We start from the raw sequence: 23,456 nt of genomic DNA on the forward strand, positions 1-23,456 counted from the left end.
GGCTCATCACGATGAACAACAAGCACAGAAAGGAGCCCGGGAATAAACAACCTCACAGGGGAGGAGCTGTAGGTGATCGTGTTACACGTTAACTCCCCATCTATTTTTCTGCGCTCCATGCAATTTTTAAATTAAAAAAAATTTTTTGGGGCCACACCATGTGGCACATGGCATGTTAATTCCCCAACCGGGGATTGAACCTGTGCCCCCCGCGTTGGAAGCGTGGAGCCTCAACTACTGGGCTGCCAGGGAAGTCCCCCTGAGATCCATGTAATACTGTTTTACTGTGTTTGGACCAAGCAAATAAAAATAAACCACAGAACTCTATGAAAAAACCCACGGCCATTTATTTGTAAGTCACGTCTTGGGTTTCTACAAGACTAAAGTCAAAATTCATCTCTGCAATAGTAAATTCTTCCTAAAATTTAGCAGTAAGACAAAACACCTTTTCAGAAGAATGTGAACTGGTTTTAGTCAAACGAGAAAATATTTGGGACCATTTTTCTCTCTTACTTTGCCTGCCAGAATGCTCAAGATCAAATCTAGTGGTCAGCTGTTACAACTGGAACTTTTTTTCTTTCCTCTAGATAGGTCATGAACTCACCTTTACAAATCTTTGTCTTCTTTAATAACTTAAAGTTGGCCCATGTGTTTATTAAAAACACGTGGGGATAGAAGTTACAGGTAGGTAAACAAGCTGCCTGAAACACCTTCACGACTGAAGACAAAGCACAGCACTTAGGAGTTCTGGGTAAGAGTTTGCAGCAAAAGCAAAATCTATAAGCAACTACAGAGTGCTCCTTGGCCCTGGCACAGAGTGGGCAGGACACGAACTAGTTGCTGGGTGAATGAAAGGATGAGACCCCCAACCAAAACAGAGGGCTGGCTGCAGAGGTACCACACAGCTCACAGTGGGACCTGACAGATGGACGTCGTCTCTAGAGGAAGAAATTTGGAAATACAGTGGCCACAGGGACTATGCTGATGAGGATGGTGAGGAGAAGGGATTCACATCTGGATGAGGCAGCAGAAACAGGCCTGGTTCAACAGCACTCAAGATTTTAAAACTGCACAGATTCTGGGAAGCTCAAGTGTGTTCCTCTCCAGGTGCCCAGGGGTGGAGCTGTAAAGAACAGGGGCTCTGGGGTCAGACCCACCTAAGTTCAAATCCTGGCCTGGGGCGTACTAGCACCATGACCTTGGGAAGCTTCGTACATCTCAAGGTTTCCTGGTGCATAAAATATGCAATCTTAAAAGCACTCCAATATCTGAGCAAGCCCCGAGTGAGCCAGAGCAGGGCCGCACCGGAACGGAAGGGAGCGCCCCGTGGGGTGTAGGGGATGGCGGCGTCTCCCCAGTTTCAAGCCCCCCGGAGAGGAGACGAGAGGTGCAGAGTCAGAGGAGCACAGGGCTCGCTGCCGGGTCAGGTGAACGGCTGGTGGGGGATGCGCCTGTTGCTGGTGACGCACCCTCTTGCCCCAAGACCACACAGAACCTTCCTGGAGGAGCCTTACCTGGCAAACAGCTCCTCGAGCGTGTCTGGGATTTCAAGGTTTGGATTCTTTAGGGCTGAACTGAACTTCTCTCTAAGCTTTGCCACAAATTCTTTAAACTCGCTGGCACAAACCTGTTGACGTGAGAGAACGAGACCTTAAGCCCTTTCTCTCCTTGAAGGGAGGTTTCACTAACACACAATGAGGAAAATCCTGGAGCAAATGCCCAGAGCAGCGTGCCCCCAGAAACCCAGACAGAAACGCTGTCTCCTGTGCCCTCTCCCAGCCCCCAATACCACTGGGAAGGTGCCGGGTGCTCACCACTCTGGAGCCGGCGAGCCTTACACCTGCACCGACAGCGCTTGTCCCCAAGCCCTGAACACATCCCAGGGAGTCCCTCCAATCAGCAGCCTGTGTCCCCTCACCACCTCCCTCCCTCCTCTGTGCCTCACCTGTGCACGTCGGCCTCCACCCCCACACTCAGCTGTGAGCCCCAAGCCAGCCCCTCCTCCTCTGTACCCACCCATGTCCGCCCAAGAACAGACCTGGATCATAGCGTGGCCCCTCACTGCCTCGCCACCCCAGGCTCGTGCCTCCAACTCCTCCTCCACGGTGTGGCCGGCAAACCCACCCTGTCACCCTGCCAGCCGGTGCCAGGGCTATAGGACAGGGTCACGCTCTTTCCTGATGCCTCTCGCTGAGGCCCTCCCACGGGGCACCTCGCCCCTCTTCCTTGTCTGCCTTTCCTTGGCTGGTCCCTCGTCTCTACGGTCTGGGCTCAGTGGTGACACATCTGAAGGGCCCTGTGTGATAACAGACGGTCGCCTACTTCCTTCATCCCATTCTTCCCTAGCGGTGGAGCCAGCCCCAGCGTGGTGTGGGCAGGCAGCCTGCCCAGCCTTGGGGGCGAGTCAGGACAGATCTTCTGGAAACGGCTGTCCCCTCCTCCCTTGACACAAGGGCCCTCTCCCCACTTCTTCCTGCCTTGGGATTCTGTTGTGAGATGTCAGCCATGAGGTGACCAGCATGAAGACGGAAAGCTGACCCCCGGGGATGGGGAATGAGTGACAGAATGAACCCGGGACCCTGACGACGTTTCTGCTCTGCTGCCCCGTGAGGGACAGCCGACTTCCGGGCTGCTTAGCACAGTGTTAGGTTTTCCTCTGTCACTTGCATCAGTCAGTTCAGTCGCTCAGTCAAGTCCGACCCTCTGCGACCCCATGAACCACAGCACGCCAGGCCTCCCTGTCCATCACCGACTCCCGGAGTTTACCCAGACTCGTGTCCACTGAGTCACAGATGCCACCCAACCATCTCATCCTCTGTCATCCCCTTCTCCTCCTGCCCTCAATCTTTCCCAGCATCAGGGTCTTTTCAAATGAGTCAGCTCTTCGCATCAGGTGGCCAAAGTATTGGAGTTTCAACTTCAACATTAGTCCTTCCAATGAACACACAGAACTGATCTCCTTTAGGATGGACTGGTTGGATCTCCTTGTAGTCCAAGGGACTCTCAAGAGTCTTCTTCAACACCACAGTTCAAAAGCATCAATTCTTCTGCGCTCAGCTTTCTTTATAGTCCAACTCTCACATCCATACATGACTACTGGAAAAACCATAGCCTTGACTAGATAGACCTTTGTTGACAAAGTAATGTCTCTGCTTTTTAATATGCTGTCTAGGTTGCATCAGAAGCACTCCTAATTCTCCCTCTGTGACCTCAGCACCCTGTGCTCTCCTGTGGGGTGGCTACACTGTTCTGCGATGTCCACTTCTCTGCCTGACTCACTGGCCTCGGCTGGCACCAAGGCTGGACACACACACAGCGGAGTCCAGTGCTGGCTCAACAAATCAGGGGTAAGCAGACTGTGAGCCACATGGCAGAGGAGTCTGGGTCTGGAAACATAAGCTTCCTTCCTGGTCAGTCCCTGTCCCAGCCCTGCCCACAGAAAACTCAGAAAGAAAACTCATCGCCTATCCGTGAGCTTTCCAGACGTCTAAATGTTTGTAATTTCTGAAGAGCTGCCCTACTTTCTTAACAAAATAGACCCAAGGCACAGCAGCGTTGCCAAGAGGCAAGCCAAATTCTAATTGTCTTTAAAAAACTGATGCTGGATGCCAGATCAAGAGAGGTTCACAGCCAAAAACCTGACAAGTCAATTTCCCAGATGAGCGCGGGAAAAGCCCAGGTCTGCACGGCCGGCAGAGGGACCCAGAGGACCAGACCTCTGTGTCTGGAAACCTAGAAACCCTTTCCTTAGGGCAGGCTGTGCCCAGCCACCGCATGGCACCCACCTTTGGGTTTCCGTAGTCACCTTTCCGACTCAGGAACTCCCCAACAAGCGCCTTATCCTGGTACACCTCGGCGAGGCAGACCCTGCAGGAAAATGGACCACAGGGAAGCCTGGGCACTGCAACCATGCCCACGTTCAGAACCACCGAAGATTTCTAACGCTGCTGGCGTCAGCTAATCACGAAGTGTGACTGGCTTGTGTGCCTGCTGGGTGATCGCAGCTTTCAGAAATGAAGGATTTGGGGTCAGCCTGTTACTGCATACACTTTACACCTCGGCCTCTCCAAGCTCCCACCCTCCTGCCCCTCACAGGGGTTTGGCCAGGACTCTGGGAAAGATCTACGTGGAAGCGTATCGTAAACTTAAAAACAGGCCCCAGGGGTTGGTATTAAGAGCTCCGGGCTCCTCCATCACCCTTGTCCACCACATCCTTCTTCACATCTCTATGGTGACAGGACAGCCTGACCACCCACCAGGAAACAGAGGGAAGACAGCCAGTGTGTGCTGAGCTCCTGGGGGCCGGGCACTTCTGACCCTCACAAGGAGCTTGCAAGGAAGAGGCTGTCATTCCATTTCACGGCTTGGTGAGCTGTAGGGACCCCCTGCCCCCGAGGTCACACAGAGGCCAAGGGTCAGGTGGAGCCCTGCTCACAGATGGGGAAACAGCCTCTGACGGGGTAAGCGCCCCGTCCCAGGCCCCACGACTCTGAACTGCGGTGAGAACGGAGACTCAGGCCTCCAAGCCCTGCAAGCCCTCTCGTCCCCTGCCCTGGCCGCTGCAGGACGAGAGGAAGAGCGTCAGGCGGGGGCCGGGGAGCCCAAGTCCAGACCTCGCTCACTGCAGCTCTCCATCACCCAGCAAGCACCATCCTCTCTATGCGCCTGTTTCCACTTTGAGAAAAAAGAGGACTTTGGACCAGGGGATCATAGCCTTTTCTGATAGAACATTTTAAGAGCATTCCACACACTGGGCAAGTGGCTTCACACAGGAAGGCCCCCTGGTGTCTAACCCAGTGGTTCTCACCAGGAGCGATCTGGGCCCCGTGGGAGATGTGTGAAGACACTTTTTGCCGTCACAGCTGGGGAGGGGGGGTTGCTACTGGTGCCTAGTGGACGGAGACACGGATGCTGTTAAACATCCCACAGAGCATAGGATGCCCCACACAAATGATCCGGCCCCATGTGTCAGCAGCGCTGAGACCCAGAAGCCCAGAAGAGCTGAATCTCCTCCATGGTCAGGGCTGGGTGCCTTCCCTCCAAGCTGGCTGCCTGCACGCAGCCCAGGGCTTGGGATCAACCTGGAGCCGAGCTCTCTCACTGACCCATGGCACGGGCATCAGCTGGTGGGAGCGGTTTCTCCCAACCCTGCTTGGGTCCCCTCCTGGCCCCACCCTCCTGCTGGCTGCAACCGGAGAACATCTCTGGCTTCACAAGGCATCCTGAAGTCTAAACAACACCTTACGTGTGCGAGTGCCCGGAATCACACCCGGCGCCCCGGATCAAGGGCCACCTCACTAACAGCCTCCAAAACACATCTGACGTGCTCCTGGAAGACTCAGACTTTATCCACCTGGATTCTACAGCCAACTCCTAAGCAGATGGGATGAAAAAAGAGGAAAGAACAAACGAGAAGCCTGGGGACACCCTCGACGGGGAGTTCCGGAAGTTCAAAGGCGGCTTACTTGTAGTTCAGATAGGCTTGTGGGTTTTTGATTATGTAGCGAGCTCTTCGTCCGACCGACAGGGAGGTTTTATCCAGAGACTCTTCCAAGGTCGAGTGCAGGATGTCCCGCACGACCTGCCAGGGGACGAACGGGCCCTTCACCTGGATCAGACACAAGCCGAGATGGAAGGTCAGTGGCCCCGGAGCCCACGGCACGGGCCACTAGTGTGAGGGAGGGGAGTCGGCCTGTGCAGCCTCTTCCCTCAGCAGACACACAAAACTCGGCCATAGTTACTGGGTACTGACCACGGGCCTGGCGCCAAGTGGGGGCTGGGAAGAAAGGAGTAAGACAAACACTTAACATCCAGTGGGAAGCGTCTCTGGGTGACTAACAGAGGTGCCTGGAGGGTGCTGGGTAGTACTGAGTGGAAGGCAATGTTAGGGGAGCTCAGGAGGTCTGTGACATGGTTTGTGGAGGGTTGTGCTCAGAAATGCTGTGTGTGGTGCCTGTGGTCACACTGATGGAAACAGAACGCGCAGAGTCCCGGGCTCAGGGCCCCTCTCAGGAAACACGGGCAGGAAGGCAGAGCCCAGGCGAAGAAGGGGCATGATGACAAGGTTTTTTTCTTAGTGCCTGAGCATGAGGGGGCCGGGGAGTCTGGTGTGAGCTGAAGCGAGTGAGTGGAGGCTCCATGTAGGCCTCTCCCATCATCACCATGAAGAGACAAGGGCCAGACATGAGGGACAGCAACACGCCATCAGGTTCCTCCTGGCAGAAGGGGCCGGGATGCAATTTAGGAACGCACAAAGAGGTAAGAAAATGATCAAGCAAAGGGGTTTAATGAGCTTAAATTAAAGGCAGAGAGCAACACACGGCCTCTGGGTGGGTGTCTTTGGCCAGTATGGCAGAAGGACAGGAAATACTGACTATGCTGTGAAGCTGCCTCACCCGCTCTGCCTGGTGGTGTTACTACCTGCCAGGGCCCTGGACGGGAGGCTGGCGGAGCCCACACTCCTGGGGCTTCTATGGACCAGCCTGATGGGACACTGGCCTTGGTGTGGCTGGAAGGTGGGGCATGAACCCAGGCATGAGCCTGGGGCCATAGCTACACAAACAAGTAAGAAGCCTCGCTGCCTCTAGAAGCAGCCACTCCAGCGGGCCAAGAGGGACCAGAAGCCAGAGGAGCAGCATGACATGTGTGCGGCCAAGGGGTGGAGCGAGGGCGCAGTAACCACTTCCTTTCAGCAGATCAATGGTGCCTTTCCAGAGATGATAAGCAGTAAATGAAAGATAAACAGGACTATTCCAGGCAGATGAGGATGGGAGGCGGGGAGCAGGCAAGGGACAGAATCCCGGTGAAGAGACAGCGAGTGCAGCTCTCAGCTGTGTGACGCTGCTTGTTGTTGCTGTTTACTAAGTCACGTCCGACTCTGCAACCCCATGGACTGTAGCCCGCCAGGCTCTTCCGTCCATGGGATTTCCTAGGGAAGAATACTGGAGTGGGTTGCCGTTTCCTTCTCCAGGGGATCTTCCCAACCCAGAGATCAAACCCGCGTCTCCTGCACTGGTAGGCGGGTTGTTTATCATCTGAGCCACCAGGGAAGCCCGAGCTGTGTGGTGTGCAGCCAGGCAAAGACACAGATGTGTGAGCTGAAGGCTGGAAAGAGAGGTGCAAAAGTGAGTGTGGGGTTCACTGGGAAGATTCTGGGAGATGCTTCTCCCACGGGCCGAGTGGAGTAGATGCGATGAGTGGTCCCAGGGCCATGCTCCTCCCTGTGTGGGTCAGAAGAGAAAGAGCCTCCCAGACGAGAGGGACTCACAGTCAGAGGGCTGGAAGCTGGGGTGGGGTGGAGAGGCGAGCGGGATGAGGGGGCGCACCTTGGTGTTGAGGACGTTGCTGGCGATCCGGCAGAGCATGAGCAGCCCGTCCTCCTGCAGTGACCAGGTGACCCGCAGCCGTGTCATCCTCTGCAGGGCGCTCTGGTCCGCCTCGTCATGGTAACGCCTTTTGTTCTTGTCTTCCGGGAGCTCTTCTAAGGCGGGGATAGCACAGGGGGTTTTGAACAACTGTTTGAGAGCTGTTATTCCAGAAAGCAGAAGGGTCCCTACCCAGTGGGTGGGCCTGGATCAAGGTGTCAGTTATCAGCATCTCATCAAGTGGGGAGTCATGTCAACTAGCCACAAAAGACTCAGCCCAACGGGACAGATTTTTTTTAACCCCTTTCATCATTTCTGTTTGGTCAGATTTCATGGTGACAGGCTGGGCAGCCTGATGCAGCCGGTTATCTGCCTGCCTCCAATCTTTCCCTCGGAGGCACTGAGCCCTCTGAAGGTGCCTCGCCTCCCTCAGAAGCCCTCTGAAGGAACCTGCTCAGGGCGTGCTCTCCAGATAAGTGGGACCCCACCATTCCCTGCTCTGCGACCTCAGAGATGCTGTGTACACTCTGGTGCAGCAGGGTGACAACAAGGCCCACTGTCCAGGGCTAAGTAACTTCAGGACTGACCCAGACGCCTTAAAAGCACCTAGAGCAGTGCCTGGTGCAAAGGAACTGTTACCTAAGTAATATCAAGCACAAACATTATGCAATATTTGCTGGGTGCCAAACACTGGCTTAAGCTTTTTACATATATTCACTTACAATAATAATACTTGGCAACCATGCTAGGAGAAGGATACAACTATTATCCCCATTTGGCAGGTGAGGAATCTGAAATGCACAGAGACCCAGCACCTTGCCTGAAGTCAAAAATCCTAGGAAGCGGCAGTTAGGATGGGAACCCTGAGCTCTAAAACCACTGGGTTTCCCCAGACTCCACCCTCCGCTCCCCTCCCTGCTGGGAAACACTGGCAGGAGTTCCAAAGGCAGATGCCATATGCTACCGCCAATTCTAAAAGACTGTTTGCTTAGTGAGCATATTTCAAATGAGAGCAGGAGAAAAGTGGGCAAGATCATTTGCATTCAAAGCAACACCACCATTGGATTTTGCTTTGCAGTGAATTCAGGTCTTTTCGAGCCAATCTGATCTTACACGTATCTGGACAGGCTAAACGGAGGGGGCCGTTTCAGCTGATGCGAAGCTATTTGTTATGAGCACCAGCTGAGTAAATCACTAAAAATGGGTTCCTGTTAAAGCATTCTGCTCTCAGCTGAAACAGCTAAAGCTATCAGATCATTGTTAAAACGCATGGTCCACTGAAATGACAAAGAAGTGACTAAAAACCAGGACACTGGTCTCCTTGCTGCCCTCCTTCACTGTGAATGATGCCCGAATGAAGAATTCAAAATGGGAATCGAACAGGTGCCGTGCACAAGGGGTTCACAAGATCCAGAGAGATCCCGCAGGCTTAAATGACTCCCGCGCTCCCTCTGATTTAAAAACACAACTTGAAACTTTGTCCTGAGTACAAATGCTGATGTTAAAAGGTGAACCAAGAGAATAATAGGATTTGAACCGGCTGTGATAAGGCCTTGGCTAAGGATTTTTGCAAAGGTTTTTTTTTCCCAGTTGAGATGAAATTAAAAATGTGAACAGAAGGAGTCACTAACTGAAATGGCTCTATATACTACCGTATATAGACTGAGAAAGCAGGGGGGGATGTATAGAAAGTTCAAGGCCCTCTCGGCCAACAGGCTGGGCTTGGAAAACAAAACACAACCACACAGTTAGCGCTGCAAGCGGAGCGGGGAACCGGAGTCTGAGGGCAGCACTCAGGCCGGGCTACAGGGAGGCTGCTGCCCGTCCCTGGCTGGACCGGGCAAAGGCGAGCCCCACAAACACAAACAATCATGGCCAAACCTTTCTTCTTCCTCTTGATCTTCTTCCCTGGGTCCTTCTTCAGCCGTTTGCGCTTCTGGCTTTTCCCACCCTTCACTTTCTGGTTCCGCTCCAGCGTGGGCTCTCGCTCCACCTCGATGTGCTCATCTCTGTCGGCACACAGCCCCGATCCAGCTCGAGCGTCTCCCCAGACCGTCAACCTGCCGTTGCCTGGAAACAAGCAAAGGAGCCCGGCATTGCAGAAGGCCCCCGCAAAGGCTGGAACACGGCGCGGCGCAGGGGTCCCACCGGCCCAAGCTGGCCCCGTGTCCGTCTCTGCTGAGCTCCCGGCCCATGTACCTCCGGCCCCAAGAGGCATCGGGCGCTTGGACAGAAACGTCTGCAGCCTCATCGTGAGCCCGTTCTCCGACGTGGTGGTCTCCTGAAAGACAAGGATGGCACTGAAGTGTGAGCTTCACTGGGCCCCCAGGAACCCAGTGCAGCCGCAGCGCTGAGTGTTGAGTCCCTGATGACGAGGCGGCGCAGGGACCGCCACCTTCCTGTGGCACACACACCCCGTCTCGTGGGACCTGGCACACACACCCCATCTCGTGGGACCGCTTAGACTTTCCTTTCTTTCTTTTTAAAAGGAATACTTGTACTGATCGAAGAATAAATTAGCATCCATGGGGGGAAAGAAAAAAGAAAGTCAGGTAGATATTTACAAAGTCCTGCTGTACCTTCAGTACTTACGGATGCAATTACTCGTGTCTCTGGTCAATTTTGGTTTGGCCAATTCAAAAACTGTGAGCTGGGACTTTCCTGGTGGTTTAGTGGTTAACAACCCACCGGCCAATGCAGGGGACACGGGTTCAATGGTCTAGAAGATCCCACATGCCGCGGGTCAACTAAGCCTGTGCGCCCCAACTACAGAAGCCCGAGCACCCTGGAGCCTGCGCTCCACAACAGAAAGAAGCCACCGTAATGAGAAGCCTGAGCACTGCAATGAAGACCAGCCCCCTCTCGCCACAACCAGAGAAAGCCCACACACAGCAATCAAGACCCAGGGCAGCCAAAAACAGAAACAGAGTAAGTAAATCTTAAAAACAAAATCTGTGAGCCAGGGAAGGGAGAGGCAGTGAGCAGTGAGGGCCGGGGCTGGGTGAGATGGTCCCAGGACGGACGCCCTGAGCCGGGGAAGGGAGAGGCAGTGAGCAGTGATGGCCGGGGCTGGGTGAGATGGTCCCAGGACGGACGCCCTGAGCCAGGGAAGGGAGAGGCAGTGAGCAGTGATGGCCGGGGCTGGGTGAGATGGTCCCAGGACGGACGCCCTGAGCCAGGGAAGGGAGAGGCAGTGAGCAGTGATGGCCGGGGCTGGGTGAGATGGTCCCAGGACGGACGCCCTGAGCCAGGGAAGGGAGAGGCAGTGAGCAGTGATGGCCGGGGCTGGGTGAGATGGTCCCAGGACGGACGCCCTGAGCCAGGGAAGGGAGAGGCAGTGAGCAGTGATGGCCGGGGCTGGGTGAGATGGTCCCAGGACGGACGCCCTGAGCCGGGGAAGGGAGAGGCAGTGAGCAGTGATGGCCGGGGCTGGGTGAGATGGTCCCAGGACGGACGCCCTGAGCCAGGGAAGGGAGAGGCAGTGAGCAGTGAGGGCCGGGGCTGGGTGAGATGGTCCCAGGACGGACGCCCTGAGCCAGGGAAGGGAGAGGCAGTGAGCAGTGAGGGCCGGGGCTGGGTGAGATGGTCCCAGGACGGACGCCCTGAGCCGGGGAAGGGAGAGGCAGTGAGCAGTGAGGGCCGGGGCTGGGTGAGATGGTCCCAGGACGGACGCCCTGAGCCAGGGAAGGGAGAGGCAGTGAGCAGTGAGGGCCGGGGCTGGGTGAGATGGTCCCAGGACGGACGCCCTGAGCCAGGGAAGGGAGAGGCAGTGAGCAGTGAGGGCCGGGGCTGGGTGAGATGGTCCCAGGACGGACGCCCTGAGCCGGGGAAGGGAGAGGCAGTGAGCAGTGAGGGCCGGGGCTGGGTGAGATGGTCCCAGGACGGACGCCCTGAGCCAGGGAAGGGAGAGGCAGTGAGCAGTGAGGGCCGGGGCTGGGTGAGATGGTCCCAGGACGGACGCCCTGAGCCGGGGAAGGGAGAGGCAGTGAGCAGTGATGGCCGGGGCTGGGTGAGATGGTCCCAGGACGGACGCCCTGAGCCGGGGAAGGGAGAGGCAGTGAGCAGTGAGGGCCGGGGCTGGGTGAGATGGTCCCAGGACGGACGCCCTGAGCCGGGGAAGGGAGAGGCAGTGAGCAGTGAGGGCCGGGGCTGGGTGAGATGGTCCCAGGACGGACGCCCTGAGCCGGGGAAGGGAGAGGCAGTGAGCAGTGAGGGCCGGGGCTGGGTGAGATGGTCCCAGGACGGACGCCCTGAGCCGGGGAAGGGAGAGGCAGTGAGCAGTGAGGGCCGGGGCTGGGTGAGATGGTCCCAGGACGGACGCCCTGAGCCGGGGAAGGGAGAGGCAGTGAGCAGTGAGGGCCGGGGCTGGGTGAGATGGTCCCAGGACGGACGCCCTGAGCCGGGGAAGGGAGAGGCAGTGAGCAGTGAGGGCCGGGGCTGGGTGAGATGGTCCCAGGACGGACGCCCTGAGCCGGGGAAGGGAGAGGCAGTGAGCAGTGAGGGCCGGGGCTGGGTGAGATGGTCCCAGGACGGACGCCCTGAGCCGGGGAAGGGAGAGGCAGTGAGCAGTGAGGGCCGGGGCTGGGTGAGATGGTCCCAGGACGGACGCCCTGAGCCGGGGAAGGGAGAGGCAGTGAGCAGTGAGGGCCGGGGCTGGGTGAGATGGTCCCAGGACGGACGCCCTGAGCCGGGGAAGGGAGAGGCAGTGAGCAGTGAGGGCCGGGGCTGGGTGAGATGGTCCCAGGACGGACGCCCTGAGCCGGGGAAGGGAGAGGCAGTGAGCAGTGAGGGCCGGGGCTGGGTGAGATGGTCCCAGGACGGACGCCCTGAGCCGGGGAAGGGAGAGGCAGTGAGCAGTGAGGGCCGGGGCTGGGTGAGATGGTCCCAGGACGGACGCCCTGAGCCGGGGAAGGGAGAGGCAGTGAGCAGTGAGGGCCGGGGCTGGGTGAGATGGTCCCAGGACGGACGCCCTGAGCCGGGGAAGGGAGAGGCAGTGAGCAGTGAGGGCCGGGGCTGGGTGAGATGGTCCCAGGACGGACGCCCTGAGCCGGGGAAGGGAGAGGCAGTGAGCAGTGAGGGCCGGGGCTGGGTGAGATGGTCCCAGGACGGACGCCCTGAGCCGGGGAAGGGAGAGGCAGTGAGCAGTGAGGGCCGGGGCTGGGTGAGATGGTCCCAGGACGGACGCCCTGAGCCGGGGAAGGGAGAGGCAGTGAGCAGTGAGGGCCGGGGCTGGGTGAGATGGTCCCAGGACGGACGCCCTGAGCCGGGGAAGGGAGAGGCAGTGAGCAGTGAGGGCCGGGGCTGGGTGAGATGGTCCCAGGACGGACGCCCTGAGCCAGGGAAGGGAGAGGCAGTGAGCAGTGAGGGCCGGGGCTGGGTGAGATGGTCCCAGGACGGACGCCCTGAGCCAGGGAAGGGAGAGGCAGTGAGCAGTGAGGGCCGGGGCTGGGTGAGATGGTCCCAGGACGGACGCCCTGAGCCGGGGAAGGGAGAGGCAGTGAGCAGTGAGGGCCGGGGCTGGGTGAGATGGTCCCAGGACGGACGCCCTGAGCCGGGGAAGGGAGAGGCAGTGAGCAGTGAGGGCCGGGGCTGGGTGAGATGGTCCCAGGACGGACGCCCTGAGCCAGGGAAGGGAGAGGCAGTGAGCAGTGAGGGCCGGGGCTGGGTGAGATGGTCCCAGGACGGACGCCCACCTTTTTGGCCTTGTCCATGATATAGCTGGTCCAGATCCAATTGCGCTTCAGGTGTGCGTAGAAGCTGGAGTCGAGCCCCGCGGCTCCCAGGCCGTCTCCGGGGATGATGCCTTCATCCACGACCTCGCGGCTGCCCCTGGGAGTCGGGAAATAAACAGACACCGAGCCTCCTTGGGAACTGGGAAGAGAGCCCGTGGAGTGGGTGGGGACATGTACTGCAACTGCTACCTTCCCACAAAGACATCTGACAGGTAGCAGTAAAGAATTTGTCAAAAATCCAGATTTTTATGTAAAAATCCCAATTTTTGAACTTCGGCAACTGGTTCTTTTTAGTTTTTGACAATGGGGAGGCTAACTGCCTCATGGCTGGGACCAGAGTGAGCCATGACCACCAACCCGCAGCCCCACGGCAGGGACTCAGGCCTCCAGGTCCGACAGGGAGCCTGACTGCAGGGGGGCGGCCCACAGCCTGCAGGACGAGACCCCTGCGGCTGTGCACTCGGGGACGGGCAGGACGCACATGGTGTACTCCATCATGGCACACTTGCGCTCCAGCGTGTACTTGTCCATGGCGTTCTCCTGCTCCTTCTGCATTCTGCCCTCCTCATCGCTGCCCTGGTCTGGGCCGCTGCTCTTCCGGGCGCGTGGGCAGCGCACTACGCCTAGGAAAGAGACACGAGCCCCGCTGAAGACACCTTTCTGCCAATGTCTGCTGCTGGGTGGCAAGAGGAGTGAATTCCCTTTCTGGGACTAGGATCCCCACCAGGGAAGAGGGGCTGAAACCGGTGGACCTCTTTGCACAAAACATCTTACATCATCATGTCGCGGGGGAGCAGGAAGAAGAGTGAGTTAGTAAGGCTGGTGGGTGAACCTGAGAAGAGACTGCACAGCCTGGATCCTATAAAGGCGGGAGGCGAGCAGGCGAGCAGAGACACCCCAGGCCTTCTTTCTTCCTGGTGCAGGCCGCAGGGAGCCACATGCCACAGGCCCGGGCTTACCCAGGGGCTCAGGGGTAAAGAACCTGCCTGTCGATGCAGGAAACACAAGCTCGATCCCTGGGTTGGGAAGATACCCTGGAGGAGGAAATGTTAACCTACTCCAGTAAAGTATCCTTGGCCTGAAGAATCCCATGGACAGAGGAGCCTGGCGGGCTACAGCCCCTGGGGTCGCAAAGTGTGGGACACGACTGAGCGTCTGAACAACAACAGACACGACCACACAGCTCTGGGGTACGTGCGCTGTCTCTTCACCAGGATCCCTGAGTGCCCTCTGCAGAGATGCATTTGCTGAGAGGAGAAAGTAAGCAAACTGCACTTCTTGAAAAGAAATGTGAAACATGATTAAAACCTTTGCTTGAGGGGCTTCCCTGGTGGTCCAGTGGTTAAGAATCCGCCTGCCAATGCAGGGGACCTGGGTTTGATCCCTGGTCCAGGAAGATCCCACGTGCCGCGGGACAACTAAGCCTGCGTGTCACAACTGCTGAGCCTGCGCCCTAGAGCCCGTGCTCCGCAATAAGAGAAGCCACTGCAATGAGAAGTCCAGTCTCCACAACTAGAGAAAGCCCGTGCATAGCAATGAAGATCCAGCACAGCCATAAATAACCAATTAATTAATTAAAAGAATTGCTTGAGTCAGGCCAGGGAAGGTTATGATAATCTGCAGACTATCAAAGAGCCTCCTGCAACATGGTCAGCTGGAGACTTCAGCCTGACTGGTGGCAAGGGGCAACAGGCAGAGCCCGTGCCATGCACCTCTCAGCCAGAGCTTCACGTGAAACGTCTGGTTCAAGCTTCCCCTCAGCTCCACGAGGGGGCGGCGGCGGTGGTGTTCCCGGATTAGAAATGAAGAAACTGAGGCTCAGGAGGCTCCAAAGAGCTCACCCAGGGTCGTGTAACTGAATGGACTGCGAACCTAAGAGGACCTCAGGCGATGCCTCACCTAGCACCGCCAAGCTGCGTGTTGGGGACGCAGCCTTAGGCCACCCCCAGGACTGCTGAGCCCAAGTCCCTGGACGGCACCCAATAACCCGCATTTCAGCACGCTTCCCCAGAGCTGCCGGTGCACTCACGCTCTGTGAGTCCCACCCTGGAGGATGCCCACATCTTATTATATGATGCTTCCCCTTGGTCTGTGGGGCAGAACCCCCTCGGCCCCCGCAGATGTTTGCTGATTGAAGGGACAGTCAATGTCTGATTATCAAACTCAATAAGCCTCCCATATTTCAGCTCAAGAACACAAAAAGGGATAGAAATTCACCCGTTGTCAAGCCTGAAAGACTTTGGTGCAAATAACATACTGGTTCGCAAATTTTTATCTAGTATAAAATGCAGGGGAATTAGGGCACTTTAAAATCTGCAATGCTAAAAGCCTCGCTCATTGCTGCTGCCAGAGGAGCCTACAAAACACACTGTTTCTAACATTTGTCTGGACCCATTAAATGATCTATACAAATGCTCGTTAGCCTCTTAGCATTAAACAGTTCTACCCAAATCACAGGCTTTCCTGGTAGCTCAGGGAGGCTCAAGTTCAATCCCTTAGTCAGGAAGATCCCCTAGAGAAGGAAACGGTAACCCACTCCAGTATTCTTGCCTGTCAAATCCCATGGACAGCAGAGCCTGGCAGGCTACAGTCCATGCGGTTGCAAAGAGTCTGACACGACTGAGCACACATCAGCACAATACACATGTGGCTCCTGCTTTGCAAAAATCAAAGCGTAACCTTGATCTTCAGGCGCTGTGACAGGAGGAAGACAGAAGTCCTCTCCCAGGTGCAAACGGAATGCAGCATCCTTCTCCTGGGAGAAGTGGCAAGACAGGACCCGAGGAAAACTGACTTAGAGGAAAGAGCACCAGAATGGTGGTTCTATCGCCTTCTACAAACCCTCCATTCATTCTTATAAACATGTTCAGGAGGTCGCCTGTGTATCGGGCACTTTGAGACACGCTGGGGATGAACGCCAAATCTCCTGCACTCAAGGGATTCCCAGACTGACATCAGATGACAGCAAAGATGCTGGAAAGGCTTTCTCGGAGAGAGAATGCTTGAAGTAGGGGCGGCTTGGAGAAGATGACGCAAGCCAACGGCTAACACAAAGCCCGAGCCACCCAAGCAATGGGCAGTCCGGTCAGTTCCTCCTCCAGACCTCCCACCTGCCCTCTGTCCTTCACTGTCACCAGAGGACCCGAGTCACAGTCTCCAGCTGGCCTCCCTGCCCCTGCTCTGGTGCCTCTCAGTCTATGGCCCACACAGCAGCCAGGGCAGCTTTGAAAGACATGAGATCTTGACTTACAACCACCAATGGATTCTCGCTGCTCCGAGAATAAAGCCAAAGTCTCAGGCAAGTTTGGAAGTTTGCAAGTTCTCCTGCAAGTGTCCTACAAGGCCCCCGAGTCTGACTCCTGCTTGCTTCTCCATCCCAGTGGTCAGTCTCCCTCCACATACGCTGGCCGATTCTGCTTCTTAGCTCTGGTCATGCTGGCTCAGCCTCATCCTTTAGAACTCAGCTCAAACTCTCCTGCTCAGAAAGGCTGCTTCCTGACCAGCCTAGGAAAATACCCTCGATCCGACATCCGGTGCGTTTCCTCCCCAGCACTTAACGCGCTCTGAATCTCTGTGCTGTGTGTCTTCCCCAAGAGAGCACAAGGCCTGCTGCTGTGTGATGTGCGTACGGGAAAGCGCACACAAGGTGTTCAGTAAATACCTACTCAACGCGCCCAGTGAATGAAGACAGAAGTGGAGCTGTCCACTCAGTGGGGTGGGGGCTGGGGGCCCTCCCAGGTAAGATCCATCACATTCCTTTCTAAGAGAGCTTCCAGGATACTCCAGGCCTCGGGGGACAGTCTGAAAACCAGCAGGCGGTTTCTCTCCAGCTCTAACCCCACAGAAAGGAGGGAACACAGGGAGTCCCGTAAAGGCGGCTGGTACCTAGTGGGGTGTTGAGGCAGACGCACTGCAGATCGAACCAGTAGTTCTCCACGTCCTGCACTGAGTTCAGGACGTATGAGCGCCTCTCGAAGGGCCGGCTGCTGCGGGCCACGTTGTAATGGGGGTCACAGGTGGTGGTGTCCACGACGCCCACGTTCTTCTTCAAGTAGACGAAGACCTACGAGGGAGACAGCGGACGGTGAGGGGGAAGCGCGACCTCAGAGTCGGGTAGAGTCTGGAAACGCTCAGGACCAACCACCTTCGACCGCGTGTGAAGGCCGTTTACCTGATCTTTATCCTGGAACTTCTCTGTGGGGCCGAACTGGAGCAGCCCCATGAAGCAGAGCCTCTGAAGGTTCTCCACCACCGAGAAAATGAAACGTCTGTAGGCAGAGGGGGTGGCGGGCGCTCAGTCGTTATCAGGGGGTCAGATGGGAGTGAGGGATGGGACTCGCTGCTTCTCCCCTCTTCTACCTGTGGGACCTCGAGGGCGGGCTTTGGGCCTGCACTGAGCTGAGACCCAGGACCCCTAGCCCATCACCACCCAGGGAAGTGGGGCACTGCTTCTACATAGGGGGGCTTGAGATCAAAAGTAACAACAGGAAAACCCACTTCATGATCTGCAGTCTTTATCAGCAGATTTTACTTTTAAAAGAACCTTGCAATCAAGGGCTAAAATGTCCCGGCCCACACTGCAATTGCCTCTGTGCTTTACGTAGGTCACAGAGTGGCTGAATTAATGACCTGGGGTCTCTACAACCTGGAAAAAGCAGAAACCTTTCCTTTTCTGGGTCAACCGTTACTCAGAAGCCTAATTCGGAGGGGCCTGCCGGGAGCCTCAGCTGCCCCGAGTGACCGCAGGGACCTCACCTCTTGTACAGAAGCTGCTGCCGGATGGACCTGGGGAGAAAGCGGATCAGCGTGTGCTTCTTCAGGGGGTCGTTCAGAAACTCCTCGAGGTGGTCCACCTAAGAGGGATTTTCAGTGCTCAGCTCACCCTGGAGGCCAGGGCAAGTTCCAAGAGCCGTGAAAAAACACTCAGCACTACGTTCTGGGCTGAGGTCTCACTGAGCTGGGTCATCTGCCCCATGGGGACCTGGATCCTCCTACTCCCCACCACCTCCCACATCGCTCTCTCAGCCCTGACACCCCTCCCCTCCCACCCTTCTGCCACACTGCTGGGGACCGAACACGTGGCCTCACTCACTGCTGGTGGGCATACAATGTGCTACAACATTCCTGGGGGAGCACTGGGAGACGAATATATTTATTTATATTTAAAAGAAAGAAAGAGGGGACTTCCCTGGTGGTCCAGTAGTTAAGACTCAGTGCTCCCAATGCAGGGGGCCCAGGTTCGAGTCCTGGTCAGGGAACTAGATCCCACGTGTCACAACTAAGACCCTGAGCAGCCAAATAATTTTTTTTTTTTAAAGATAAAGGATGCTTATTGCCTTTAAAGCCATTGATTCTGCTTCTATCCTTACCCTTAGAGAAAAAATTTTAGGAGCTACCCACAAATACAGCTACTAAAAGGTATTAATCATCGTGTCACTTACAACACCAAGAAACTGGAACTTAAACACCCGAAAATACAGTACTGGTTAAATAAACTAGGGTATGTGCATAAAAGGAATACCATGGAGGGAGGTGGGAGGGGGTTTTGGGACAGGGGAACACATGTACACTCGTGGCTGATTCATGTCAATGTATGGCAAAACCCAGTACAATACTGTAAAGTAATTAGCCTTCAATTAAAATAAATTAATTTTTTTAAAAAAGAAATACTATGAATTTACTTAGTATCAAGTTAAAACAATGGTGTGGAAAACACAATACATTGTTCAGTGGTAAGAACAGATGATAAAAGAATAAACACAGTATGATCTCAACTCAGTATTTTTTTAAGAAAGGAAGCTCTCATATATACACACATTCATGTTCATACACACACGGCATAGGAAAAAAGACTAGATGAAAACACAGGTAACACGAGCAGCGATGTCTCTGAGTGATACAGTTATGGCATTTCTATGGTAATTTCCGTTCTCTCCTTTTTTCTGTATTTACTGAATTTGTAAAAACATTTTATTGCTCCACCATAACTGTCTATTAACTTATCTAGAAGGAACAAGTCTTTGAAATATTTCCCTTGACCCACCGTCCATCCAACCCCCACAACCTACCCTGCCTGCTTGCCTGCCTATTTAATCCATCTGTCTATCTGGCCAGCCACCCGTCACCCAGCCAGCTACAGCTGAGCGCAGGTCCCCGGTGTGGATGGAACCGCGACACCAGCCCCTGCAGCGGCCTGGGAGTCGCCGTACCTTGTAGCTGACTTGCACGACCTGGGTGAAGATGGACAGGGGCAGGCACAGAAGCAGGTCGCTGACCAGGGCCCAGCCGAAGCCGAAGTCCTTGTGGACTGGGATGGGGGGGACATAGCGCTTCCACGAGGCTTCGTCCACGAACACTAGGAGAAGACAGGGGTCACTCCCCAGACTCCCGGTCTCGGTGCTGCTCTCTCCTCCCTGGTCCTGCTTCCCTCTCACCACAAACTTGGGCAAAACCCTCCCCGTCGGGCAGGAGGCCCAGAGGCTCAGGAAGGCTGGGTGATGTCTGTATAGTGATTGGGGCAGTTCAGATTATAAGGACGAGGCGCCGCCCCGGCTCCCCGCTGGACCCTGCTGTGGCGTCCTGGCCCAGGGCGTCTCACCGGTCTCCGTGGCGAGCTCCACTTCGCCCTCCCAGGTGTCCTTGGGTGCGGCATCGAAGGAGGCCTCCAGGTCGCTCCTGGAGGAGGACGGGACTCCTGCCTTCCTTTCCGAGAAGCTCAGCTCCTCCACCGTGGTAGGGTGCCCGTAGATCAGGTACCACAGAAACATGTGGATCACCCGCAGGCGAGGCATTTTGGGCAGAAACCCTAGAGAGCGCCCCAGTCCAGGAACTGGGGCGAGAAGGAAGCAGGGTGGTACGTGAAAACCCCAGGCTCCCTTCGGTTCACTTCATTCAAAAACGACCGAGGGCCCCTGGGTCCCAAGGAGACAGCAAATGCTTGCGTCCTTGTGGGACTTACTTCCTAGACGACAGACAACACACTACCTAAGATAGCACACTGGATGGAAACAGCTGATGCAGATGATACAGCAAGGAAGGGAGAGCAGGGCGATACTTGTGCAGAGGCCTGAGGGGGCGGCCTGGAGCTGGTGGAGTGGGCCATGCAGACACACACACCCCAGGGCGAATGCAATGCGCCTAGCTTTCCTTCCTGGTGGCTCTGCTGGTAAAGAACCCACTTGCCAATGCTGGAGACTCCAGAGACGCGGGTTCGATCCCTGGGTCAAATCCCCTGGAGGAGGAAATGGCAACCCACTCCAGTATTCTTGTCTGGGAAATCCCATGGACAGAGGAGCCTGGTGGGCTACAGTCCATGGGTTCACAGAGTTGGACACGACTGAGTGCACATCCACACGCAGCATACTGGGGAAGGGCCAGGAGGCCCAAGGGACGGGGCAGAGCAAGGAAGCAGGGGAGTGGGAGGTGAACCGCGGGGAGCAGGGAAGGGGTCCTCCAGGACAGGCTCAAGGCTGTTCTTCTAAACACTCCAAAATCAGGTTCTTCTAAAGAGCTTATTTCTTTGACACCAAGTACCCCCTGACTTGCCCCAGACAGAAGAGACAGGTGAGAGACAAGATGTGGCGGGGAGGACAAGGGGCCCAAGGGCCCCTCCTCCGGCGCCAGGCCTAGACCCTATGAGGAGCCCTTGGCTGCCTCTCACCCCGCCAGGCACGTGCGCTGCTTGGGTGCACGTCCTTGTGTGAGTTCCCCTCCCCCATATGCACTTTCTAACTGAGAAGCCTCGAGAGGAAAGGCCGAGCCCACGTGTCTGGAGAACTCAGCAAGTGGGGTCCCTCCTGCTAGGCATCCCCGGCCGCTGGGGTCCCCGCCAGGACGTCTCCGCCTGAGGTCTGTGCCCTGTCACCGCTGGCCCCTCCACCAACGTGCACGCTGTGATCACAACTGCAACTGAAGCTCTGACTACGAAGGCCAGGCTGTGTGCACGGCCCAGCAAAGCTGACGTCAGAGCAGCTTGGTGCAGGGGTGAGGGAGGTGCTGTCGTTCGGTCGCTCGGACGTGTCCCACTCTTTGCAACCCCACGGACTGGAGCCCACCAGGCTTCCCTGCCCTTCACCATCTCCCGGAGTTTGCTCAGACTCCTGTCCGCTGAGTTGGTGACGACATCCAACCATATATCCTTGCTGACGGGAGGCAGCCCTGTTGGAGACCTGCATCCTGGAAAACTGGATGAACGCTCATACTCATCAGTGGCTGTAACTCCCAGAGGCTGCAGGGTCGGGAGAGGCAGAGATTTTCAGTGGTTTACCGAATGATCCGGCTCAAGGATACTCAACAGAAGGAGCTTTGTGTGTGTGTGTATGTGTTAGTCACTAAGTCGTGTCCAACTCTCTTATGACCCTGTGGACTGTAGCCTGGCAGGCCCCTTTGTCCAGGGGATTCTCTAGGCAAGAACACTGGAGCGGGCAGCCATTCGCTTCCCTGAGGGTTCTTTCTGACCCAGGAATTGAACCTAACGTCTCCCACATTGCACCTCATTCACCATCTGAGCCACCAGGGAAGCCCCATCAAATAAAACACAACTGGACCCTGACAAGGAGCGGCCTTTTACCTACGACAGGGTGGTAGTTCTTCAGCTGGGTTACGCCCATTTTCTCATGGGTCTTTTTCACCCGTCCACCTTCTGGTTTCGAGGAGGCACTTGGCTGAGCGTCTCCTGATCCACTCGGGCCCTCTTCTCCTTGACTTTCCTCTTCGGCTTCCTCTTGAGGCACTGGAGGCTGGGGCGCTTTCATCCTGAAGGTCACAGGCAAGATGTGAAGACAGTACGTGAGAAAACCAAGGGCTGAGAAACGACAGGGTCTGTCCTTAAGAATTTGGCCCCGCGGAGTCAAATCAACCGCCCACAGGGGCCAGACAGGTGATCGTAAATGGACAAATTGTGTCAGGGCACTGGACATGTGGGGGTGACCTGGAGAGTAAACCCCCACCTCCGGGGCAGCTACTACCTTGCGAGCAAGGCGGCCTACTGTGCGGATCCTCTGACACTTCCATCCATGCCAGAAAACAGGAATGGGACGCGAAATTAACTGTGCAACTGATTCACAGCACCTATGGCTGAGGCACGGCTGGCCACACAAGCCAGCGTCTGCGAGTCACATCCAGCCCTGCGCCTGCTCGGGCCCCACCTCTACTTTAAACTCAACCGAGAACATTCTCCCACAAGCTTTCTCTCAGTCCATTAGGTGGCTTATGAACAGAAAGAAAGAAGACCTCAGAGAGGCAACTGGTCACATCCAGCCCTGCGCCCACCCAGGCCACACCTCTAAGTTAAACTCAACCGAGAACACTCTCCCACAAGCTTTCTCTCGGTTCATTAGATGGCTTAAGAACAGAAAGACAGAAGACCTCAGAGAGGCAACTGGAATCCTTCTGAGCTGGGATGAAACTAGGCAAGTGTCACGTGTCACAGGGCCTATGATTTGAAGCACTCTGTCCACACTCTATTAAAAAAGAATGAGGGACGTTAGGATTTTTTTTTTGTCTTAAAGAATCCAGGGACTTCCCTGGTGGTTCAGAGGTTAAGAATCTGCCTGCCGGTGCAGAGGACACAGGTCTGATTCTGGGTCTGGGAACTAAGATCCCACACGCCTCAGGGCAACAAAGCCCCAGAGCCGGTGCTCTCCAACAATAGAAGCCACCGCAACTAGAAGTCCACACACGGCAACCAGAGAGGAGCCCCTGCCTGCTGCAACTGGGGAAAGCCTACGTGTCACAACGAAGACCCAGCGCAGCCAAAAATAAATAAATGATAATGAAAAAAGAATCCCGAAATGGATCCTTTTTGAGACCAAGGGATCATGAATCATAAACTCCAGACCAGTGAATTCACTGATCGCACACAGCATGAATAAAGGGCTTTTGTGGAAACGGCGTCAGGTTGGAACGCTGGCCGGGGCAGCCTTACTGTGAGCTCCTGCGGAAGCGGCCACTTGCCTGTTGGCTGTGCTTGAATTGGACATCCGGAAGCGAACCTGCTCGATGGCACTTCTCACGAGAGGGTCGTTCTGGTCCATGGACGGGTGCACCACCAGGTCAACCTGCAGAGAGGGATGCGGGGGGCTCCTGAAGGAGAAGGGAGGAGCCGGGGTAGACTCAGTCCCACACCCTGGCTCCCTGCTGGATCCCTGGTCATACCTGCTGCCATTAACTTTCCAAGTGGCACTGATGGAACCAAGTGAGATGCTGATCAGTTTACCCTTACCATTTCCGGCACCCAAATCCCTCAAGCACCCAGCCACAAAGCTCTGCCGCTGCTAACGTGCTGCTCTGACGGCTGAGGAATTCTGGCCTGGAAACAGAGCAGTCTGCCCTGCGGTTCCCCAGCTGGGCTGTCATGGCC

The 23,456-nt window shown here is 56.0% G+C and overlaps 1 protein-coding gene across 2 annotated transcripts in view; it reads right to left on the minus strand.

Annotated features, from left to right (window-relative positions):
- Positions 1 to 23,456, minus strand: part of GTF3C1 (general transcription factor IIIC subunit 1) — an 82,758-nt gene that overhangs the window by 14,796 nt on the left and 44,506 nt on the right. For both annotated transcript variants that reach the window (XR_011564054.1, XM_019987750.2), the window contains exons 13-27: positions 23,051 to 23,154; positions 21,666 to 21,850; positions 19,695 to 19,925; positions 19,306 to 19,451; positions 17,852 to 17,949; positions 17,268 to 17,364; positions 16,982 to 17,159; positions 13,578 to 13,719; positions 13,058 to 13,193; positions 9,564 to 9,645; positions 9,246 to 9,434; positions 7,326 to 7,480; positions 5,466 to 5,608; positions 3,786 to 3,867; positions 1,515 to 1,627 (exon numbers count right to left, since the gene is read on the minus strand). Coding sequence is in view for 1 of the 2 variants with exons in the window: in XM_019987750.2 (XP_019843309.2) it covers positions 1,515 to 1,627; positions 3,786 to 3,867; positions 5,466 to 5,608; positions 7,326 to 7,480; positions 9,246 to 9,434; positions 9,564 to 9,645; positions 13,058 to 13,193; positions 13,578 to 13,719; positions 16,982 to 17,159; positions 17,268 to 17,364; positions 17,852 to 17,949; positions 19,306 to 19,451; positions 19,695 to 19,925; positions 21,666 to 21,850; positions 23,051 to 23,154 (2,081 nt within the window). In the remaining variant the exon portion in view is untranslated. The remainder of the gene's footprint in view (positions 1 to 1,514; positions 1,628 to 3,785; positions 3,868 to 5,465; positions 5,609 to 7,325; positions 7,481 to 9,245; positions 9,435 to 9,563; positions 9,646 to 13,057; positions 13,194 to 13,577; positions 13,720 to 16,981; positions 17,160 to 17,267; positions 17,365 to 17,851; positions 17,950 to 19,305; positions 19,452 to 19,694; positions 19,926 to 21,665; positions 21,851 to 23,050; positions 23,155 to 23,456) is intronic.

Source organism: Bos indicus, chromosome 25, assembly GCF_029378745.1.
Source record: "Bos indicus isolate NIAB-ARS_2022 breed Sahiwal x Tharparkar chromosome 25, NIAB-ARS_B.indTharparkar_mat_pri_1.0, whole genome shotgun sequence".
In the NCBI taxonomy this organism is placed as follows: domain Eukaryota; kingdom Metazoa; phylum Chordata; class Mammalia; order Artiodactyla; family Bovidae; genus Bos; species Bos indicus.